This window comes from Pristis pectinata, chromosome 18 (genome assembly GCF_009764475.1).
Source record: "Pristis pectinata isolate sPriPec2 chromosome 18, sPriPec2.1.pri, whole genome shotgun sequence".
Lineage (NCBI taxonomy): Eukaryota > Metazoa > Chordata > Chondrichthyes > Rhinopristiformes > Pristidae > Pristis > Pristis pectinata.
In genome coordinates, this window is record NC_067422.1 from 24,019,540 (window position 1) to 24,045,173 (window position 25,634).

The 25,634-nt window shown below is 40.0% G+C and overlaps 1 protein-coding gene across 3 annotated transcripts in view; it reads right to left on the reverse strand.

Annotated features, from left to right (window-relative positions):
* The window catches only part of uts2r2 (urotensin-2 receptor 2), a 116,925-nt gene that overhangs the window by 31,143 nt on the left and 60,148 nt on the right, over window positions 1–25,634 (reverse strand). For all 3 annotated transcript variants that reach the window (XM_052032745.1, XM_052032744.1, XM_052032743.1), the window contains exons 7-8: window positions 22,832–22,985; window positions 12,986–13,109 (exon numbers count right to left, since the gene is read on the reverse strand). In XM_052032745.1, the coding sequence (XP_051888705.1) occupies window positions 12,986–13,109; window positions 22,832–22,985 (278 nt within the window). The remainder of the gene's footprint in view (window positions 1–12,985; window positions 13,110–22,831; window positions 22,986–25,634) is intronic.

A 25,634-nucleotide genomic window follows, 5' to 3' on the forward strand; every position in this document is an offset into this window, starting at 1 on the left:
TAGGTGGCACTTTATCAAACACCAACATACAGGCACCACCATGGTGCAGCTAGTAGAGCTGCTAGGTTTCCCCCGAGTGCTCTGGTTTCCTCCTATGTCACAATAATGTGCAGGTTGGTAGGCTATCTGGCTTCTGTAAATTGTCCTTGGTGTGTAGGTGAGTGGTAGAATCTGGGGGGAGTTGATGAGAACGTGAGTGAGAATTTTAAAAATGGCATTAATGTAGGATTAAGGTAAATGAGTGGTTTGATGGTTGGTGTGGACTCAGTGAGTCGAAGAGCCTGTTTCTGTGCTGCATCTCTCTGTGATTCTATGACCTTTTCAAAGTCTTTATAATACATCAACCACTTTTCACTCATCAATTCATCAAATCATCAAAAATTTCTATGGTTAGACATAATTTGCCTTTAACAGATCCATGTTGTTTTTTTTTCTAATCAATCCACATTTGTCTGAGTGACTGCTAATTCTGCCCCTGATCACAACTTTCCCTACCCCTGAGGTTAAACCGATTGGTCTGCAGTTACTGGGTTGATTCCCTTTTCCTTTTTTTCGAACAAGGATTAACACTTGCAATTTTCCAGCCCTGAGGCACACCCCGAATCTACAGATGTTTGCAAGATTATCGCCAGGGCAATCACCTGGAAAGCATCCCATTTTGCAGCACCTACCACTCTTTCTGCTGCATTTGCCATTCCCTCTGTATCTGCCACTCACTCCTGCTGTATCTGCCGCTCTCATTAGTACCTGGCCGCGGAACCTGAGAATTTAGGGGTCAAGAGCGGCGACAATGGTGAAGCTGGGTATCATCAGCAGACATACGAAAATTGTTTTTGGATGCTGTTGCTGAAAACTAAGACAAATGTAGGGGGAGAAGGGGACAATGTTAGGTCCTTGGGGATACAAGAGGTAACACAGATGATTATCTGAATAACACAAATAAGAATTATAGTTTGGAGTTTAGAAGATATAAAGGTTAATCTCACTGAAATGCTTACGATCCTGATGGGACATGACAGGGTAGATGTTGAGATTTTTCCATTACTGGAGAAAATTGAATGAGAGGTATTATTACAAGATTGGGAGACAGCTATTTAAAACCAAGGTGCATAGGAACAACTTCTTGCACAGACTGGTGAATCCCTGGAACTCTCTACCTCAGAAGGATGTGGAGGCTAGATCAGCAGGGCTATTTAAAGAGTAGGTACATTTTTAAAAGATCAGGGAATTAAGGGCTGCATGAAAAAAAGACTCGCATGTAACATTGGATTAATGGGGTGGTAAACCAGAGGATTTCCTGGGGCACTGGTACAGAAGAGATGAGGATGGGTGCATATCAGCCACAATCACATTGAATGCCAGGGCGAGCTAGAGGGGTTGAGTGGCCGACTCCTGCTCCTGTTCTTATCTTCTGACAGATATGAATAGACAACTGCAATCTCGGCCAGCTAGACAATAGAAGGGAGGTGTTGGAGGAGCAGAATGTGTCAACAATGTCAAATGCTCTTGACAAGTTGATAACGATATAGAGGGATAAACTAACTTAGCAACTGCTATGTGCAATTTCACATGCCACCTTTGATAAAAAATGTTTCACTAGAAGGGTAAGGACAGATACTTGATTAGAGGAATTCAAACAAGATGTTCGGGGAAAGATAAGCAGAGTCCTGTGAACCCAAAACTCTGCAGTTTGTTTCATGCTTTAGTATGCAGGCACTTGCTGCTTATAGTGTGAGTCATTATTTCATCTTCTCTTCATTAATATTTGATTAGCATACCTAAGATATCCATAAATATGCAGCTGGAAGCACTATATGGTCGTCATTTACTATGCAGATTAATTTTCACAAAGTGTATCAATTAAAAACTTATCAAAAATGACAAACCTTCCCTACAAAGTGCAGCAGTTATACTCTCCTCTTAACACATAAAGCATGCAGTTGATTGGCAATTTCAGTACAATGTTTAAAGTATAACAGGTCTTTTCTCTTCATGTTGAAAGATACTACTTATACCCTGACCTTTCAAGTTCAGTTAAAACAATTTATGAAGCAATGTTCTTATCACAGCATTTTCCAACAGTTGTTTAGCACACACCACGTAAGTACGAGGACAGGTAAACTGACCGCACAACATGCCATGATTTATAATAGGTCCCTTACAGGGGCTTTGCCGAAGTACATGCTTCCAAGATAAATATGTGCTCGTCATTAAAGATTATGTTTCAGGCTCTTACTTAAATGTCAATGCCAGGCTGGTAGGTTAATTGGCTTCTGTAAATTGACCCTAGTTTCCAGACTTAGATGCCAGTTTCATTTTCAAATCACAATTAAAATTTAGAATATAAAAACAAGGAACAGGAGCAGGAGCAGGTCATCTACCAGCCTACCAGCCTGCTCCACCATTGAGCAAGATCGTAGCGGATCCAGTATTTGGATCCAGCTATTATGAAGGAGTGGCAAAATATTTCCAAATGGTTTGTGATTTAGAGGGGACTCTGCAGGTGGTGGTGTTCCCATGCTGCTGCTCTTGTCCTGCTTGGTGGTAGAGACTGTGGTTTTGGGAGCTCTACAATTCTACCTCAATGTCTTGAAATCTATCAATCTCTGTTTTGAATGAACACAATAGCTGAGTCTCCACAGCCCCTTGGGATAGAGAATCCCAAAGATTCACCATCTTCTGAGCCAAATGGTTGATCCAGATTGTGAAAAGCCAGCACCCAAACACTTATCCCTGCAGTAGCCCAAAAGTCACGGCTGCCAAACAGCATGGATTGAAAGTTGTCCAATAAACAACTCCCAATTACTCCCAATTGCATGGGCTGCAAACTTCTATATGGGTCCTTATTGAAAAGCTTCCAAAAATCCAAATACATTACCCTTCACTGGTTCCCCTCTATTCATTCTATTCATCACATCCTCCAAAAAATCCAAGCTAACTCTGCTCAGTCCTATTATTCTCTGCAAAGTGTTCTCTTCTTACTTTCTTCATCACAACCACTGGACCAAATCAAAGTTCTACAGTCCTTCCATATCCAATTCTGAATAATTGTGGATAATTAAACAACTAATGGGGGAGGAAACTGTAATGATTTTCCCCTCCTCAACAATGGCAGGGCCTAGCATGCTAGTGCTAGACACGAGGTTGAAGCATTCACGGCCATATTCAGTGGCATTTCCTCATCAATAACATGCTCAATGATGCCTAGATTGGATTTCACCACTGACCTCCAGAACTCATCACAGCTTTGGTCTAAGCACGGGCTAAGGAGTTGAATTTGATTTGAGTCTGTCATCAAGTAGACCTGGTAAAGCTAGAGTCAATGGGCCTCAAAGAAAATGGGCCTTGAAGTCATGCCTTGCACAGAAGACGGTTGTGGTCATTGGAGGTTATCATCCTGGCTCCAGGTCATCACTGCAGAATTTTTTCAGGGCAGTATTGGAGATGCAATTAACCTCACCTTATGACCTTCATGGCCATCCATAACCTTCATCTCATTGTAAGGACAGGGATGGGGATATTTGCTGATAACCTTACAATATTCAACTCCATTTGCAAATCCTCAACAAAAGAAGCAGCTCATTTCCACATGCAGCAAGACCTGGACAACAATCAGACTTTCGTGCCATGAAAGTGCCAGGCAACAATCAACAAGGCAGGGCCTAACCACCTACCCTTGACGTTCCCCCACCATCAACATCCTGTGGGTCACTGCTGATCAGACCAGCCACTTAAATAGCACGGCTACAACAGCAAATCAAAGGCTGGGTATCCTTTGGTGAATGAGTCACCTCCTGACATTCCACCAGCTCCAAGTCAGAAGTGTGATGGAATATTCTCCATTTGCCTGGATGAGTGCAGTTCCAACAACTCTCAAAAATCTTGACACCACCAGCCAGCTTGTTTGGTACCCCATTAAGCAGCGGAAGAACAGCCTTCCACCACCAGTAAACAGCAACTGCAGTGTATACCAACTACAAGATGTACTGCAGTTGCTCACCCAAGTTAGTCTGACAGTAACTTCCAAACCCATGACCTCTACCATCAAGTAGGACAGTAGTTGCCCAGGAGCAACAGCACCTACTGATTCCCCTCTAAGCCACACAGCATCCTGATTTAGAAATATTTTGCCAGTCCTTCATTATAACTGGATCCATCTACTGGAACTCTACCTAACACATGGTGGCAGTAGCTTCACCAGAAGAAGGTGCAGAAGTTCAAGCAGCTCACCACCACTTCTCAAGGACAGTTAAGGACAGGCAATAAACACTGGGTAACAACACGCAGATAACAAAAAATGAATAAGTACAAAATCTATGGCCTTGGGTCAGTCTGTTAGGCTCAAGGAAATTTCAAATGTGCAATGGGATACAGAAAAACTAAAACAGCAAGAAGTGAGGCAAAACTGTTGCAAACAGTCAAAACTGATAATAGAATGAAAGCAGAGATGCAAATTACAGAAAAGATCATGGCCAAAAAAGGCGAAAGAAATCCAAAACATGAAGACAGGAAATAAGAGAAATTCACACAAAAAAAATTAAAATGATAGAAACTACAGGCTACACCTGTCGCTAGAGCTTGCTGTGCATTTCAAGTTTAGAATTCAGTTTTCCTATTAGGTTCTATATAGGACAGCAGGAAATCTGTATTAACAAATATAAACAACAGAAATGAATATTGCAAATCTTGATAAACTATGAACAAGGCTATCATCTTATCTGAAAGGCAAACATCTCAAAATAGGCCTCACAGTTTGCTGATCTGTATAAAATGCTGATGTTCTGTTTATGTTTCCTTCTTATGCAGTAAGACAATAGATCAGATTTTCACAATGTAATTGTGATTACACTGTTTCATCCAATCAGTGGTAATGCCTGATATACCAGCTACAGTAAAGGAATTTCTAGGCTTTTAAATGTCACCACATAACTTGTGGATCCCCCACAGTACTGCACAGGAATAAAACCACGTGGCCATTGCTCCTTCCCCTTCTCTTTATTCCTCAGGGCCAGTGTATTGCTCTCTATGAATTCCAGGCCCAGTACATTATTCCCAACTTGCATGACATAAATACAGCTCACTCAGATTGTGGGTGATACCTTCCACCTTGTTCCCATGGGATCTAACATTCCTATGCCTTTCCTGGCTAAGACTCTAAACTCATTCCATGGTATTCTTTTTCTCTTTGCTTTTCATCACCTGCGAACACCCACCTCTAAATTCTACTTTTTTCCTCTGGCCTCAGTGCTACAATACTCCCTCAACACCAATCCATTGATCCTGTGTTTTCTCACTCTACTAAATCACTTTGATCATGCTGCTAAATATATGTTGCCTCACTGCAGTATTGTAGAGCTCCGGAACACCCGGCTGAAACACTGTCGATCTCCATCCTGCCGATGTCTGTGAAAGTTCTTGCTGCCACTGAAGTACAACAGTATTCCCAAATGCACCCACCCCTCTCTCACTACTGCCAGAGAGCTACCTCCAATTCACATTAAATACAATCTGCTGCATATTCTCATCCTTAAAATGATGATGGATAAAAATTAAATATTCAGAAAAGGCATATATTTATAGAATGAAGAACACTCATTTTCAGTTTGCACAGAATAATGGAAAGGGATATGGATATTTGTTTTACAAAAGCAGTTCTCCCAAAAGGGAATGTTACTGAAAACCTTTCAACATAAGAGCAATTTACTTTTATCAATCGCCGTTATTCAGCAGACCTGATGTTACGGCAACATGGTATAGACTGCCTTCTTTCCATAAAAGATGAATCCTTCGCCTTATCAGGAGCAGTGCCACTGGAGATTGAGTTGCTAAGCAAATATGGAGACAAAATATATGCATAATTGACTAAAAACTCCAAAATTTGGGCACTTCATCTCAAAAGAACTCTTTCTCTACACTCAGTAAAACCAATGCGTGCTCAGCAAACCAATGAAACTATGTACAGTGTGACATCATCTTTTTTGTTTTGAGTTTTGAAGTAGTGGCAAATTGCATGCTTCCAATTGATCTTAAAACTGCAAAACGCAGTGTTCTTTTAAGCACAAAATAAATTCTAATTTACGAGTGAAAAATCAGAAAAAAATATATTCAGCATTCTAAAACAGTTCAATTGAAAATTGCTTCAGCTCAAACTCTAGGTTCTACTCCGTTACACTGAGTGATCATGAAATCTTCCATAACTTATGCAGTAAATTCACTGCGGGAAGCTGGAAATCTAGCTTCACTCTTCATTTATTGTATGTTTCATGCTGTTCATATCTGATTCAAAGTAATGGCTCTCACTGAGATAGTAGCATGGATTGACAGCTCTCTCAAAACCCTATATACTTAGTATGCGATTGCATTACAGATTGTACAGACAAACTGGCACACTGCTAAGTTGCAATATCCTCAGCCCGAAGATGGCTGAAGGAACATGAATGCTTCCAGAAAAATGGCAAAAGAATTTATTTGCAGGCTAGATCAACTTTTAGTCTACAATCAATGCAATAATATTTATGGAAAAATATAGAAATGAAACTGTTGCACTTAAACAATAAAGCAGACACCTTACTACGTCACAGGTCAGTTATTAGAAGCAGCATACATTTCTCTACATTTAGATATACAGACACAAGAAATAAATGCTTCCCCCAAAACCTTTTCTTTGCAGGAGATCAAGTTCACAACCGATTGCAAAAAGATGCAGCCCTGTAGCTGCTGACTCTCAGCATCTTATTTTAGTTACATACAGTAACTTTGGATGATGTAGGAAGATTAATTTAGTCCATTTAGAGCAACCAATGACCTTATTTAAATTCAGATTTTTATGCCATTCATTCCTCTCAATAGGTTGAAAGGAACTGATCTCTTAATCATGTGGCTCCAGTGAATGTTATGATAAAATGCATTTTAATATGAACAAGGAATGAAATTATATATCCCTTCTTTGCAATTATTTCAAATCTGACTGAAATAAAGACTCCAATAAGGTTCAGGATGAGTATATGTTAGTAGTACGGACAACTTACCAGAACTGATCTTATTAACATCATACCTCAGTCACAATCTATTCCTAAAATATAATCATTCCAAGTTCATTAGTTAGAAGCTATTTACCAATTTTCTGTCGTCACACTGTTCCTGCTAAATCAAGAGATTCTAATCCCCCTTAAGTATTTGGCTCTACATTAAATGCTAACCAGTGAGAAGCTGTGTATTTTTGAACCCTCAGAAAGCAAGTTTATTTGTTTATATGACTAACCCTTTCTTTTCAGAGATTAAAGCTTAATGCCCATGATAAGAATGATAGTGGAAAGATGGTCAGCATAAATCGAATAGGCCATGCTTGATCAACCGAACTTGACTCTTCAAAGTACTAACAGAAATATCAGTCGGGGTGACGTAGTTGATGTAGTGCTTTGAGACTTCTAAAAGGCCTTTGGTAAAAGATACTGCATTGTGGATTCAGAACACGTGAAGTCAGCAGACAGCTAGCAAAAAAACAAACTGCTGGAGGGACTCAACGGGTCAAGCAGCGTTTATGGAGACAGAGGGACAGTTGATGTTTCAGGTTGAGACCCTACGTTAGGACTGAGAGTGTAGAGGGAAGATACCCGTATAAAGAGGTCAGACGGAGGGGTGAGACAGGGGCTGGTAGGTGATAGGTGGAACTAGGAGAGGTTGGAGATGATGGGCAGATGGAACCAGATGGGGGAAGTTTTGAGACAGAGTCTGGTGGGTAATAGGTAGAAACAGATAAGGAAGAAAATTGGGCAGATGACGCAATGGGTTCCACTTAAGATGATGTTCATCCTCTGAAATGTTGTCAGAACTGCATTCAAATGGAGACTAATGCATTGCTGATGGGCTTAATGATGAAAAGACTTGGCAGACCTCCCAGCCTCTGACTAATTTATCCACAGCACTTAAATGGCTGGTCTAATTAGCTTTTGCTCCACGGAAGCATGCCTCCAGCAAGTTGACAGTGGGAAATTCAGTGATGCTAATGCAATTGAACGTCAACGAAAGGTTTTCTCTTGTTGGGAAATGGTCACTGCCTGACACTTTTGTAATGCACATGTTACTAGCCACTTATCAGCTGAAGCTTGGATGTTGTCCAGGTCTTTTTGAATGTGGGCATGGACTAGTTCATTACGAAACTGGACACTCTGAAACCTGTGGACATAAACTCACTCAAGTGCCGCCAGCAAACCTTGGAGTCTGGAACTGTTATACCAATGATTAAAACATTAAAATATAATGGAAATGTGTGAGGAGAGAATGGGTCACTTTGGCTTACATTCACTGGAGCAAAAAAAAGGGCTGCTGGAAGAAGTCAGCAGGTCAGGCAGCATCTGTAGAGGGAAATGGACAGTCAACGTTTTGGGTTGAGACCCTTCATCTGGACTGAAAGAGTAGATGGGAGATAGCCAGTATGAAGAGGTGAGAGTGAGGGGTGAGGCAAGAGCTGGCAAGAGATAGGTGGATCCAGGAGTTTGGAAGAATGAGAGGAGATATCACAGAAAACAATAAAACTCTAAGATGACTACACAGATTAGATATGACTGGAGAGTCCAGAACCAGGGTATGGGTGTGCCATTTAGAACAGAGATCAGGAGAAATGCCAGAGGGTTGTGAACCTGTGGAATTTTCCACCACACAAGGCAGAAGAGGCCAGTTCATTTGATATTTTCTAGAAGGAAGTTGATATATTCCTTAATGCTAAAGGGATCAAGGGATAGGGGAAAGAAGGCAGGAACAGGGTACTGAAGTTGATGATGAGCCATGACCATGTTGAATGGCAGAACAGGCCTGAAGGGCCAAATGGCCTCCTCCTCCTCTTATTTTCTGTTTCTATTTAATAACAGAACAAGACAGTTTTCCTTAGGTTAAGTGCTCTTTAATTTAAAGGATATTGGTTAGAGTTAAGAGAGGTTAATCAAAAAAAGTAAGTTTGGAATTTCATACATACTAAAAAATTTTGGACTGAAGTAATGGTTAAGATGACCTGGACAGCTAGGTTCCCGAAAAGAAAGCAACATGGAAGATATTTTATGGATTGGCAAAATGTGGATTATGACAAATCCCAGGATATTTGTCTCATTAACTAAAATATGACATGCCACCAAGATTTACTAGAATGATATTGGGGAAGTGGGGGGGGGGATTGTCCTGTGAGGACAGATTTAATAAACTAGCCCTACGATGTCTAGAAGTACATTCATAGTCACTCGTCCATTGTAACAGTGGTTACGCATTATACTCTGCTTCAACTGCACCAATGTATCTCCACATTTTAACATAAATACATATTGTGCACTGAGAGCAAGCAACAGGGTAAGAACCTCTACCCTAGCATTTCAAACACTTGTCAAACAAATATTACTAAGATTAATGAACATCACATGCAATGAAAATTTATGACAATTTCAATCATTATTCACAGAAATGAAAGTGCAACAATTTCACTACATAATTGCAATGACTGAATACCAGCCACAGGGCATTCAACAAAATAAGCATCATATTTAGAAATAATATGCTGATATCTTCACTGTGCATTAAATTCACCCCAGCCTCCTGTCAAACAGTTGCGGATTGCTAGTTCTAAGATTGCTGCAGTCAGTCTAATAATGATTTTTGGTGTCTGGTGCACCATATATTTTCCCTGTTTGTATTCTGTTGTACTCTTTCCTGGCTATTTCTCAAGTGATTAGTACCAAACTTATAGATTGTGCAGTCAGACAAAAATTCTGGATGCTTGCTAATTCATTGTATCCTTCTTGTTTTGGCTTTTTGATCCTTTCTCTCTCTGCACCTGTGGTTCTGACATACCTAATTATCTCTGTATTTCACCATCCCCTTGGTTATATTTCCCTTTGTAATTCTCAATTCCTTTCTCTCCTTTGGTCTGTACCCATTGTTTCTGTTTATTTAGGAGCATGGTACACAACATATACCCCTTGGGCCATCCTCAGACCACACAATGGGTGAATCCAGGCCACACTTTCCATCATCGTAGCTCACTAGACACCAGGTGCTGGATAACCGCCTGGATACTATCCTTGTGGGTGCAGATCTGTTGTTGTCTAACACTGACAAAATGGAAAGGAGCACCAGAGAAGTGGTGTGGCCCAGTGAGAAAGTCATGGGCGAAGTAACGGTGGGGTGACGAGGGGGTGGGTGGAAGAGAGCTGAGTGGCGGGGGGGGGGGGGGTGAGTAAGTGGAGCGGCAAAGGGGGAGAAGGTGGGGGGGGAGAGATCTCAATGGCAAGGGGGATGCACAGAAAGGAACGGCGAGAGATGGAGAACATGGAACATTGGGGGGGGTGGAGAGATAGAAGGGAACAGCGACTGGGGACGTAGAGCATGGCAGTGAATGAAGGAGTGAGGAGGTAATGAGTGGAGCAGGGAGAACTATGACATTTGTGCCTTTAAGCGTGACTGTCTATGAAAACTGCTGCAATGCAGGTGGGAGAGGTGGAGACGGGGACAGGGAATGACCAAGGCAGCAGCTCAGGTTGAAACAGAGAGGGGTGGAGCGCTCATGAATCTCAATTGGCTTGGCCTGCCTGCGGACTAGATACTGTGGTGATGATATGGTGCAGTGATTTTCAGGAGCAGCTCAGATGAAACCACTGGGGAAGTCAGGAGTGAGAGAGAAGCTGGAGGATGGGAGGCTCTGGCTGAGGGGAAGCAATGGACCTCGACGCAGTCAGATGGCAGGGAGAGGTGAGATACAACAAACTTGAAGTGGTTCCATGCTGAGCATAGAATCACTTTTAACTGGCTATTCCTCAATTTTTGCAACTTTTCTCATTGCAGACTTGAACACCACTGAGAAGTAAATGGGAGGCTTTTGCACCATTTTTCTAATGATGAGAAACAAATGTGTTGACAGGATGGGGGTGATAGTGATATTGGCCCAATTTTAATTCAGGCAGGAAAACAGACAACTTCCTCTCCACAGCATGAAGCTTGGGACCTGCAATGTCAGGACCCTCAGACAATCCCAACGGCGACAGAGCTGAACGTTACCCTATTTTCATAGCTTGGGTACTTGGATACTTTGTCATCAACATCACCACAGTGAGTGAAACACGAAGGGCAGGAGACAGCTCATTTAGTGAACACAACTCACTTCACAAACTGTCCACCTGCCAATCTCATCTGCCACCTCCTTGGCAGATGGCAATTTATACCACACATTTGCCTTATTTGCCAGAATGGAAGTCATCCCTGATCCCAAAGAAAAAGTTTATGTTAATTTGCATATCTGAAGAATTACCCCATTTCTTTAAAGGATCAGCTATCCTTTCTTCCTGCTTGGAAGGTTGGATATAAATGAAAGATGGAAAGTGTTGAGTTAGATCTCTTCAGCATTTTAATGCTTGCCCACCCAGTTTTTGCTGGACAGGCAGGATTAAAACTGCTTCTTTATTTGTTCAAGAATACCTTTAACACTGACTAGGGTTTTGAATTTCATAATCAGCACATTTAAACCCTCTCTGTTCTTACTCCGGGCCTTCTAATGAAAGTACATTTACTGCAGTTGCACTGAACATGTGAAAGGTTAGGCTTGAGGCCACATTACTATTGAAAGGAATTATTTTTATAATAAACATGTTAGTGTGCAAATTTTGAGCTGTACATCCATATAACTGTTGAAACACGAGTCCATTTATTTCACATAAAAGTGACTGAAACACAACAAACTTCCTCAGATTTCGGTAGCAGGTTGCCTTTTTAATCCTAATTATTTTTTCTTGGTATACACTGGAATCGATGCCTAGCACAAATAATGTTAATCAGCAGGAAAGAATGGGAGAAAGTAACATTTTATTCCACATAGGCATGTTTTTGGTAAAGCAGTTAACGCAATGGGGGGAATCATGAAACAACTAAGCTTAAATAGAACAGCAGATTCTCAGGCTTGGTATTTAGACACACCACAAAGCTTCTGGAATCATTTTTAAAGGTTTGAACTAATTTTCCAATTAATTCACATGTACATCAAGGCGCTAATAATAGCAGCTCTTTTCAGGACTCCAAGCCAAGAATGGTCAAACAGAAAGAACAATGAAATATGGACATAAACAAGACTGCACTGTCTACATTCCAAGAGCAGGATTATTGCAACACAAATACTGCTACTGCACACGGCCCATAAGCTGCAGTTTTATTTTGAGAATTGCCTTTGTAGCTCCCTGGGGGCTCTGTTGAAGAAAATGATGCATGATAAATTGCCATGCAGTGTGCAATGTTCCACGTTCAATCTGTTGTCTTTGTTGACCTCGCAGATTTCATGCAGCAAATACTCTGCTACCATTTGTCTCAACAGGAGAGAAATCAACCACATTTGCTTACAACCCTCACTCAGGATTTACTTGGATGCATATGGAATGAGGACCCTGCAATGGCCCACTCTTAGGATCAAGCAGGCCGTCAAAATGGCCTGCCTTCTTGGGTTGTGCATGAGGACGGTCACTGAGGTAAGCTGCTTGGACAGAATGTGAGCCATGGAATCAAATGCCAGCAAGTGGGTGGGAGAAGGGGTAATTGTAGAAGAAACGGAAGAGAAACTTGCCAAAAGAAGTTACATTTACATTGCTTGGACCCAGGGTTTGAAACTGTTTGACAGGATGAAATAATTTTGACCAGTTTGTTTTAAAAGGATGAAGTCACAATGCAAAATTACTATAATACATCCTTACTCACAAATGTATTGGTGCAGAAAATATACAAATGGACAGGAATCAAATAGACATTGAGAATCAAATTGTGATGTTGAAGTGTTAAGTGACTTTTAGGGTAATATATATGATGTTTCCAAAAATATTAGGTCAATGTGAGTTCTGGATCCTGACACTGTGCGACAATAGTTAAAAATATACCACTCCCCAGCAAGGAAATTTGAAGAATGCAAGACCCAAACATTTTGAATATTTTCCATGGGATCTGAGATTGAGGAAAGTAAAATTCATACCTATCCGAGGCTCCACAGTTCTGTTAGCAAGTTCATCAATGAATACAAATTTTCCACCACCAAAATCAGTCTTGTAGTCAGACAAGTATAGTAATGAAGTGTAGTCAAATGATCCATAAGTCACCTGTGGAAGACAAGAGGACAGCCGGTCAGATTTAGTTCTTGTTTGAATTCCACTGAGAAAAGCACAACTGAGCATAATTTGCTGTAACAAGCTCAAAGTGGAGACAAGCAAGTGTGTACTTTAGTTCATTTGTCTTTCTGTCATTCAACATCGGACAACGCTCACAATGTCACAACATACATCAAAATAATTGCTGTTCATGGTACAATGTTTCTGCATTATAATCATTTTTAAAAACATCTGGTTATAAATTAAATGATCATTCATCATTCTATTCCTGCTTGTAAGATATTACTGAGCAATATTATTTTTGCTTTTGCTTGCAGTACAACAGTAACTGTTATGTTTGAGATGTGTCTCAAAGAGGTGATAAGATGCTACATAGACACTACAACCACAATATACATAACATCAGCAACTTTTGAGTGCACAGACATTGCAGTTGTACAGATGCCATAATTTGGCAATGAAGTTTTCAATCCATTAGTCTAAGTACTTTGATAGCCCTCTGTTTTATTGGATATTAACAGATAGGATTCTTCTGATACTAGTGTCTCAACAATTAATTCTCTTGTCAAATTCCCTCTTGCTCTTTTGATGGAGGCATCAGCCCATACATGTTTAGGAATCTTTCACTTTCCTTTTTATCACGTCAGAAAAAAAACTTTATGACTAATTGGGGTTATATTAGCTTAGTTATGAAACAGAAGACAATTGCAACAACGTCAATCGTGCACAATTGGTATCACTTTCACCTCTGAGTCAAAGGGCTGACCTCAGAGTTCTTGTCCTACAAGTTAAACCCCAAGATCTAAGTAGGTGATCCTATGTTTTGTTAAAGGCCTGCACTGTTCAGGGTGATGACTTTTAGACGAGATGTTAAATTAAATCGAGGCTCTAATCTTTATGTCTTGCACTGTACTACTGCTGCAAAACAACAAATTTTACGACGTATGTCAGTGATAATAAACCTGATTCTGATGACTCTCCAAAATGGACACAAAAGATCCTCAGCACTATTTCAAAGAGATTGGTTTCTGGCTAATATTTATTCCTCAATCAACATCACAAGATGCACATAATTACATTATAGCTGGTGGGAGATTGGTGAGAACAAATTGCCTTCATTTTTTTCATTCCAACAAAATCCACACTTCAAAAAAAGTTCATAACAATCTACTGGGACATCCTGAAGTTGCAGGTGGCTTTATAAGAATGCATTTATCTCTTTCTGGCCACTTGTATCAGCAACTGACTCCATTAGACTGCAAATGTGGAACCCAAAAAAGCTTTAAGATGAAGTCAAATGTTTCTAGAGTGCAACCTGGTACAACATACAGCCTCTCTTTATTCCTATCTGTTGTATGATGCGGAAGACAACAAGAACTTTGTCACTGGTTTAGGGTAGTGATGTTATACATTCTGCACAATTTATTAAAGCTCTGTGCCATGTGCAACTAACATTGTTAAAAAACACTCATGTGGTAATGGTTAATGTGCAAAAAATATGGTAAACAGTTTGGTTAAAGGTGATTGGTGTAATGATGTGACAGGAAATTGTTTGATCATGTGTATAAAAGGAGATTCTCCACTGACTGAGTGGAATCGTCCTTTGGACAAGATTGAGAGAGGTGCCAATGGCTATAAACAGAGAAGGCAATCATTAATTCACTGGGACTGGGGATTCCTGACAGCAGAAGGAATGGAGAACCATTGTTTTCCTTGAGAACGGTTTGTTTCTTGGATCAATTATGCAGATTTTATCTTTGACATGTGGTCACAGGTGGTGTCAAGGACTATTGAAGACTCTTTAATTTGCTATCACCAGGGGACCCCACCAGCATTTACGTGAATGGGACAAAATGTTTCTTCCTCGTTACTTAATTGTTTTATAAACAATTTTTAATCATGTTGATTGGATCAGAACCATACTGTAATAAAGCTGTGTTTTGCAACACTACCTTGCAATTTTCATTTTGAAAGTCAACTTTAACCAGTCTCCTAGATCCACATTCCGGATCTTACCATTCTATCTTTCACTAATGAGAAAGATATAATTTTCTTTCTTGAGACTTCAATTTAGTCTAATGCTGTTGAAGATGGTGAAACAACTTTATTTTCTGAAATCTGGGCACTGTATTGAGTATTCATTTTCATTTGCCTTTGGAACAAGTGATAAGATTTTTATTAGTCACATGTACATCGAAACACACAGTGAAATACATCTTTTGCGTAGTGATTTTTGGGGGGCAGCCCGCAAGTGTCGCCATGCTTCCGGTGCCAACATGGCGTGCCCATAACTTCCTCACCTGTACGTCTTTGGAATGTGGGAGGAAACCGGAGCACCCGGAGGAAACCCACACAGACACGGGGAGCACGTACAAACTCCTTACAGACAGTGGCCGGATTTGAATCCGGATCGCTGGCGCTGTAAAGCATTATGCTAACCACTATGCTACCGTGCCTGCCCGAATTGAAGCAGAGTTTCAATGTAAAGGAGGAAAAGAGAAGGACGGACATTAAAACTATCAGAAGTGAGAAGGGGCAGATGCAACCTGATTTCATGCTGGTAAGACTGCTGTATACGAAAGAGAGGCTGTTTTGAACGTTGAATTTGTAATGAAGGGATGCTTTAAGTTATAATGGGGAATAATAAAAGACCAAAGTTGTTTAAAATGAAAAAAAATGTAGCATCTTGGCAGTACGTGCTTATTATTTGAGTCATGAAGCAGGGAAGAAGATAGCTGATAGGAAGAGCATTTTGGCGATTGGAGCTTCTGCCAGAGGCTAAGTGTTAATACGGGTCATTTAAATATATTGAATGTGGCACTCTAATCTCAATGGCAAAATTCCTGGACACAGGAGGGAGTCCAAGACGAGAAACTTAGCATAAAATATACTGCCTTTTACAAAAAAAATGACATCATATCCCATCACATCTTTCAGGAGCATCTAAATCATTTAAGATTGATTCATTTGGAATGCAGTAACAGCTTATGGAGGCTAAGAGACCCACAATAAGATGCCACAAATGGTTAATTTGTTGTGAGAAGAAAATGTTAATGTGTTTTTCGGCTTCTTTATGCATAAAAAAGAACAATATTGGGGTTGTTGGTGGCAGTGTGGGGGATCAATGGGTGGAAAAGAAAGCAGATCAGTGTTGGGGACTGGTGGAAATCAAGGAGTGAAATAGCATTGTATGAAAGGTTTCGGGCTTGGAAAGGGAAAAAAAATAACAGATTAAACCGTTGTTGCTTGTTGGCAGGCCTGGGGATGTGTATGAGTGGAAAAAAAAATTCAGGGATCAGAAGGGCACCATTGGAAGCATTGCGCAGCGTCAACAATCAGACTGTTACTGTTGGTTGAAAGAGTTGGAGGAGGGTGCAGGGATTGGGGTGTTCTGTGGGGAAAGACAAGGTCAGGAAGGCAGGCTGGATATCAAGTGGTGAGCTGGGGTGGATGATGGTAACTTATTGACTTCACCAGACATGTCCCAGTTTGGCAGTGCAGTGGGAAAGCAATGTTGTCCCAGGACGGCCCAATAAGCACCCAGGTCAACATGTTCCAAATTCTCCTGCAATGCTAAAAAAGGACTGAAAATCAAAATGCTGCAGATGCTCCTTGAATGTCGCAGGAGAAAGATATCATTGCTGTGCCCCTGGTGTGGAAACTGCTTTGGAGGTCAGGGTGACTGACATCAGGAACTGCCTGGTCCAGTGACCTAAGATGACCCAGAAATAGTGTTTATTGCATTTCATCTTGCAAAAGCTTAATTTTTAGCTGCATTTCACTGATATGAAGTTAAGCAATTGAATTTCTAAGCAAAATCTCAAACCCAATTTAAGTGCATTTCAAAGAACTCCAACAATTAGTATCAATGGAAACTTCATGATTTATCTTAAATTCTCTCCTACTCTCGTCATCCTTGATTTTGTTCTGCACGAGAGCTGTTTGGTAACTTCTCGATTCAATTTCTGTACAATTGAAAAGAATTTTAAAAAATAGCTGTAGTGTTTAAGCTTGGGAATAACATTATGGGAAGCTTTCTTGTAAAAGGGGAAAAATCCTGCAGTAAAAATAGAAAATATTGGAAATACTTGAGACACAACAGCATTAAAAGTGCAGAGGTCTTAAATTCTTGGAGATGGGCTGATGGTGCAGAGAGAGCAAGGAACTGGAAAGGAAGGTTTGTGATCAGGTAGCATTAGAATCAGAATCAGGTTTATTATCACTGACATATCACTGAAATCTGACGGCGAGGGGAAGAAGCTGTTCCTGAAATACTGAGTGTGGGTCTTCAGGCTCCTGTACCTCCTCCCTGATGGTAGTAACGTGAAGAGGGCATGTCCCATGTGATGAGGATCCTTAATGATGGATGCCGCCTTCTTGAGGCACCGCCTCTTGAAGATGTCCTCGATGGCGGGGAGGGTTGTGCCCGTGATGGAGCTGGCTGAGACTACAACCCTCTGTCGCGGAAGCAGGAAAGGCACTCTTCCACTTTGGCCTCAGAGGACATGCACTGTTTTGGTGATGCTTAATAGAAGATCAAGGATCATCTTTCAGTTGGGCACATCAGTATGCTTAAATCAATGTTCATTATCTTCAGATCACAAACACTGCACCCATTTTTTTCAGTCAGTAGCTAATGGTTATGAATCTTCAGTTTCATTCACATCTTATCCAGAATCATCAATTATTTTTACTTGTTCAATCATAATCCACTTTTGCCTCACACCATCAAACCTTTCCTGCATGCCACCCAATCACAAACCTCTTCTGCTTTCTCGGTCTTCCTGCTCCAGCGCCTCACCTCTCACATTCTCAGACCTCAATCACATCCTCATTCTTTTGTTACATCTCAGACTTTCCCAGTTTTGATAAAAGCTTCATGACCTGAAATGTTCACTCCATTTCTCTCTCCACAGATGCTGTCAAAATGCTGAGTGCTTGCAGCATTTTCTGTTTTTACTTCAGATTTCCAAAATCTGTAGGTTTTGATAAAAATCCTGTTGCTTTATATTTTTATAATGAGAGTTACTTTAACTTGCAAGAGATTAACATGGTTTAGCAGCTGCTATCTATATACACAATTCGTTTTCCAGTCTCCTCATTGGGTATAATGTTTTTGGCATCTATTGTACCTAAGTGCATATATAGATACTTTGCATCCGAAGGCTTCATCATTAACAGTAAACTTTTCCTGTTTCCCTTCCTATCCTCATTTATTCTCTTACTTTCAAAATTTATATGCTTCTTCAACTGTAGTTACCAAATAAGGATCAGGAGGAAGAAACTAAAAAAATGAAAATCAAAACAACTGCAGATGCGGGAAATCTGAAACAAAACCAGAAGATGCCAAAAATACTTCGCAAGTTGGGCAGCATCTGTGGAAAGAGAAACCATCTGCGAATCTGAGACATCAACTATTTCTCTTTTCATAGATGCTGCACAACTTGCTGAGATTTTCCAGTTTTTTTCAGTTTTGTTTAAAAGCAAAAAATCCTCTGGTTTACCCTCCCATTAATCCAGTGTTGCATGCACATCTTTTTTAGGACACGTATAGTAACCCCAGATGACTCCAGGGAAAAATAGCATGGACTGAAATCAAACTGCAAATTTCTTGGGCCATGTTGCACCACAGATGATTTAAACAACTCATGGACAAACCAGAATGACACACAACTTAAACTTGCACTTGACTGCAATTCTTTGAGATTTGCATATAGATAGAACCTGTACAAATAACTGATGAATTTGAACGATCAAGAGAGATGAGTTGCTTGCAGCATTAAAAAAATTCCAGGAAATAATTATATGTTATCCTTTCAAGCCATTACTTGGCAATTAGAATAATATTAGATGGTGCATTCTGGTGCCTACTTATGAAGTCAAAACAGAATGCATAGTTACATCTTTGACATTGATATACAAAAGGGATTGTTGTAAAAGCGATGAAGCTGTATTTTAAACAAACTCTGAAATGTCTTTAAAAATCTAAGTTATGTCTACCAAAATGAATACATTAGATAATCAGCCTGAATATTTAACCTTTAGAACTAGTGATTCAAATATTCAAGGGCCAAAGATCCTCATCAGCACAATCAACAAAAACTTGAATATTCTGCTTTACCCAAAAATCGTGAATAAAAACCAGTTAATGAGCAGCAATCAGAGCAAAGGCAATCCATAAATGCAATTATCCTTGATACCACTGTTTCTACTTGTCAGTTAAAGGGCAATGTCACTTCGATGTTTTTGTTCCAACGTGTACTGCATACAATCCATGGAATGAGAATGCAACATAACTGTAATATTTCAATCAGCTTCTCAAACCATTAAAATTGCCTGTTGCCTTTGACATGCACTGCATTTGCTGAACTACATAGCAGAAGTTAAAATCATATTACTACAACTATCAAATTTGCAAACGGGCAGCTTATTAATATTCTTTAATCTTTTCTTAAGGCCTTCATGACTTGAACTGAATTATTAAATATTAAATTTGCAAATTGCACTGAGTTTATGTAAATTATTATTAGTTTTTACAGGTGGAATATCCCAGTTCAAATACTTCATTTTAAAAATCTGAATAAAAGTACAGAATTATTCTGATTTTGCACTGTTAGCATGTTTCTCTTTCAACAAACAATGCAAAATGTATTACTCGGAGTTGCAAGTATTTCTAATTGCTTTCAAAACTTTTGCTAAAATATTGTGACATTCATTTCATTGAATTTTGCATTCCACCTTCTATCAATTTAAGTGGAGGAAATGATAACTATAAGTTGTATTTCTAAAGGACATGGCAAAATGGCAAAGAATCTTAAATAAAATATTATCAAACAGATTTTGTTGCTGAGCCACATAAGGAGCATGCTGATAGAGAGACTGAAGCCTAGAGAGGTTTGACAAATAAATCATGGAGTACACTAAAGCACAGTCGCCAATTGTGGAACAATTAAATGTGGGGATGACTAAGAGACCAGATTTGGAGGCGTGCAAATATATCTTAGGGCTGGAGGAAATTACAGAGAAAGGAAGAGGGAAAGTTTGAAGGAATATGAAAATACAGGGAATTATTCTAAAATTAGAAAATTACCTGATCATAATGTGAATGTATGTTAACAAACCCAGGACGTTAGGTGGTTGGACCCGGGGCAAGTTTGGACAAAGGCAACAGAGTTTTTGAATGACTTCAAACTTACAGAGAGTACAACAGGGGAGGGTGACCAGAAGTACATCGAAATAAGAAAATCTAAAAATAACAAAAGGCTTGGATGATAGTTTCAGTTGTGGATAAGCTAAGTTGGCGGAGTTGTTAAATGTTTCAGAAGTTGAAATAACCAGAGGCATGGGAAATGAACAGCATCTCCAGGTCAAAACTGACACCAAGAATGCAAATAAGTTGATACATTTACAGGGATAGGGATGCAGTCAGTGGTTAGGGAAGGGAGTTTGTAACAGGTTCTAAAGCCAACCTTCCCAACATTTGGCTAAAGGAAACCCTGCTCATGAGTACTGGATATTGGATAATTAGTCTGACAACCCAGAAGCAGGGAACTGGTCAAGAGCAGTGGGGTCAAGAGTAGCGGGTGATGACACAGAGCTGATTGCTCTCAAAGTGCACAGGGAAACGGTTTGAGGGAGATGTGGCCAAGAGCCAGCTTGCACATGAGAAAATGGAGAAAATTACAGATCAGAATTGAGAAAGGAAAAAGCTACCAGGAACACAACGCACCTCATCTGGCCTGGCTACTTCTCACTTGTACACCCATTTAAAGCCACTCTCAATATCTTTGTCTCACTGCTTAGTGTTCTGCTACCTCAGCCTCCACAGTGAGGATGCAGTAAATTCAGGTACACAATTAACCTGCTGAAGACCAGGGGGTTGGTTTTATTAGGAGCACAGACTCAATATTGCAATAAATGCATTGTCATGGTCAAAGTGACTAGACATTAGAGATCACAATGCTAGGCCTGAGTAAAGATGTTAGATGTCAAGGCATGGAGTTAAGAAATACAGTAAAATTACAGTGAACTTTTAAGTACACAGGGTTAACCAGTGCTTGAGCTTTCATGAACAGGAGAGGCTTAAAGCAAGAATTGACGCAGATCATATGTGGCAAGTCTGGTGGTGGAGGTAGGGGTGGGGAGAAGGGGCAGTGGTGGGAAGGGGGAATTTGAAGGGGATAGTTGGGCACAGAACTGCAGCATTCAGAGAGACTGTGGAAGGATCTCCTTTTTGGCTGTGCAACATCTCACTGTGTGCAAATTGACTGGTACATTTGTCTAGGATACAACAGCAATCAAACTTCAAAAGTAATTAATTGGCTGTGACATGCATTGGCATGCCCTGAAGCCAAGAAAAAAAAAACAATATGCACATGAAAGCTCTTTCTTCTGAAAGTTCTTGGCAATATGAACCTAGGTCTACTGGGATCAGCTGCGTGGATTATGACCTTTCCAAGACAGAGTGCAGTCAATTGAGACACACTTAACTGGCTTTAAGACCTCTGGTTAGACTAATGAGTTTCATTCATATTGGATAATTGGCTAACCAAAATATATCCTTGAAAGTGAAATGAAGACACCGAACGATTCTGTGTACATCACCCAACAATGACCTCATGGAAATAAAGTCCAAATGGCAACTCTCCAATACATTGCTTACTCACTGGAAAAATTCTTTCTCTCAGTTAAGTGACAATCAAATGTCTTGTTTATAAAATCAGCAGCATCTTTGGTGGATTGTAGTCAAAATAATAGAATCTCCCAATATTGAACTTCAATATCAAACCCTTTGACAATCATCTCATTAGTGACCCCAGGTTCACTGTTGTGTTTTTTTGAAGAGGGAAAAGTCAGGTTTAATGAATGCAGATGATGAACCTGGAGTTTTCAGGTGTAGCCATGACTCTTACCATAATTGTAATTATTTGTCAATTTCCTTGATTCCACTTGTTGGCTACTGTACGTTAAGAATGCTTGTAATATTGAATACAGTAAATCCCAGTCACAGCATTACAAGTGCAGTTGACAGCAGAGTCAATAAAGCCAAAAAATAACTCCCTATAACAAATGTAAGTTATATTGTACAGCATACTCATTAGAGCAATCATACAAATACATCATTAAACAGGAATTTTGTCACTAATCTGGAAGTCTGAAAAAGGATGTTATTGATTAGGAATTCCAAATAGTAAGCACAATATAAAAGCAATGAAACATTTTTAAGATCAGTTCAAATGTGAAAAGAACAAACCTAGTCAACACCAGAATGGCAAGTTATTTTGTGTAAACTTTCCACTGAGTTTCCAATACTGTTCGTCATAATATATTGTGATGAAAGAGTTTATCATACACAGAATGATGATAATGATGTATTTTCACTTTTGCATGTATTTTGTGAGCACCCTAAATGTAGGCTCAACTCCATTTACTCTGGGCAACCATAAGAAGTAATCACAGGACATATGCCCTTTGAAAAGCAAAGCTCCAAGGCAAATGCTGTCACACATCATTTCGAAGGCAACAATCTATTCAATAAGTTGTACTGCACAGTACATTTCACAGACCATGAAAAGCGAGGAGCAGATTTTATCAGTATTGCAACAAATTATATACAAACAAGCGATCTTTATAAAATCATCTGAATCATAGAACTGAATGAATGAATTATATGTACAATGTTTTCCATTACGTATCAAGACATTAGTTAATACCTTATCAATGTGTGGATGCCAGTATTCATCATGCATTGTCTTGGCTTCAGTATTGTTCATCCTTGAGAAAAAAGTGGGCTTTGTGAGGTGTAAGCGAGTTGAATCAATCCCAAATGTTTCAGCTATTGCTTTCTGAATTCGCCATCTCACATCACTGCAAAAGAGAACATTTTAGAATGTTAACTGATTTTAAGTGGTAAAGCCTAAGCCAAACAGTGGTAAATGCACCACACAACAGATTAATATAGACGGAGAGACAAGAGACTATAGATGCTGGAATCTGGACCAAAAGGCAAACTGCCAGAGGAACTCAGTGGGTCAGGCAGCATCTGTGGAGGGAAATGGATCATCGACGATGAAAGGTCTCGACCCAAAACATCAACTGTCCATTTCCCTCCAGAGATGCTGCCTGACCTGCTGAGTATCTGCAGCAGTTTGTTTTTTTGCAACAGATTAATATATCCCTGTGGCCACAGATGAATTTTCAAATCTGTGACTTTACATTTTCCTATAAAAGACATAACAAGACTAGGAGTTTGAAGTCAAGCAGTAAGTGCTGCTGCATCATCACTCAAGGACCCAGGGTTGATCCTGACCTCAGGTGCTGTCAGTGTGCAGTTTGCATGTTCTCCCTGTGAGAGTGAGAGTTTCTGGCTCGCACACTTGTTTTTCTCTCACATCCCAACAATGTGTTGGTAAGTTAAGTGGACAGTAACACAGTGACCAGAACTGTACACAGTAGTTCAGTTACACATATATACATTTTTAATGTGATTTCCCTGTTATTGTATTCTATGCCTCACCAAGAAATGCAAATATCCCAAATGCTTATTTAACCATCTTACCTATCTGTATTCCCTACATCAGCAATCTATGGATGTCCACTCTAAGGTCCCTGTTTCTCTACACTTTTAGTATTCAACTATCCATTTGTGCATTCTCTTGTCAAATTTATTACCTCACACTTCTCTGTATTGAATTTCATTTGCCACCTTTATGCCCATCTTACCCATCCTGTTGAAATGCAACCTGCCCAGCTTTTACATGTCCCACCTTCTGCAAAACCAGTCGCATGCCTCAGAAGTCTGAAGCACTCCCTCCTACATCCCTTCAGCAACACATCCATTTGAACCATCCTTCTAGTTCTGTATTCACTAATGCGTGACACCACCTGAAATCCCGTGGTTACCACTTAAGGTCTTGCGTTCTAATACCATTCCTATCTTCCTGTAATCTCCCTGCAGAACCCCATCCTTCTTTCTAGTAACTGCATTCTGTCAACAAAAACTACAAATTCCATGTGTTCACCACAGACTTCAGAAAGCTCTGCAGCATCAGGGTGATACACTTGTGCCAGGAACCAGGGAATCATCATACCGTCCTGGAATCACTTCTCTGGCCAGAGGAGCATCTACCCCAGCCTTCTCCAGCTATGGATCCTCTACCAACATTATGAAGCGCTGGAGAAACTCAGTAGGTCAGGCAACATCTATGGAGGGAAATAGACAATCGATGTTTCGGGTTGAGATGTAGGGTCTTGACCCGAAATGGCAACTGTCTACTTTCCTCCAATAGATGCTGCCTGACACGCTGAGTTTCTCCTGTGCTTTTTGTGTTGCTCCAAATTCCAACATCTGCAGTCTTGTGTCTCTCTACCAGTACATCTTTGCTGCCCTCTCTGCCCCACCCAGTAGTGCTGAGTCGTCCTGGGTACCATGGACCAGGTTCCACTGTACTCTTCTGAGCAATTGATATCTTATCCAATACTAAGAGCTGAATTCTTCTTAAACTATAAAAGATTTAGAGTGCAGTATTTAAAAATTGCTTAAAGAAGCTTTTAAGCAATTGGCCTGATATTTTTGTTAGCTTGTTTTGTAACATGGTGAGCCCCTTCTGAATATGATGCAAAATGTTTCTAATCTGTTATTTTTAGTGCTCATCTGAACATTCTTCAGCTTTCTTTCATAGCAAATTTACACACAAGGCACAAACACACGTTGAATAATGTTTACACTTCATACACAGTGTGATGGAAACCTTTTTCAAAAAATTAAAATTGTCATGACTGGGATCAATACATTTTTGTCAAGTAGGTGGAAGCAGCAAAATGTGAGCGACTGGTTTGAGATTATCTGTGGTTGAATAAAATGATGGATCCAAATTGAGGGGCTGAGTGACCTACTCTGATTCTCTGGCACAGATAAAAATAAGTAGGTTTCAGGCATCCAAATTTATATCATGCCTTCCCTGAATAATTTGTATAACAATTTTTAAAATTCAAACATTTTGGCAAGTTCCATACTAGTATAGTGTGTCAGATGTTGTTAACCTACTTTTTCTACATACCCACAAACAACAGGACATTTTGTTATGATGTTATCTGATATTAACTTGCACAAAGTTTTCTTATTCCATTTCATATTGATAGGCAGGATAGAACATAGAACACTAGAGCACAGTACAGGCCCTTTGGCCCACAATGTTGTGCCAACATTTTATCCTGCTCTAAGATCTATCAACCCTTCCCTCCCACATAGCCCCCCATTTCTCTATCATCCATGTGTCTAAGAATCTCTTAAATGTCCCTAATGTATCTGCCCCCACAACCTCCGCAGGCAGTGTGTTCCATGCACCCACTACTCGCTGTGTAAAAAACCTGCCTCCGACATCCCCCTTATACCTTCCTCCAATCACCTTAAAATTATGTCCCCTCGTGTTAGCCATTGTCACCCTGGGAAAAAGTCTCTGGCTGTCCACTCAATCTATGCCCCTTATCATCTTATAATGGGGTGAATTGTACAGA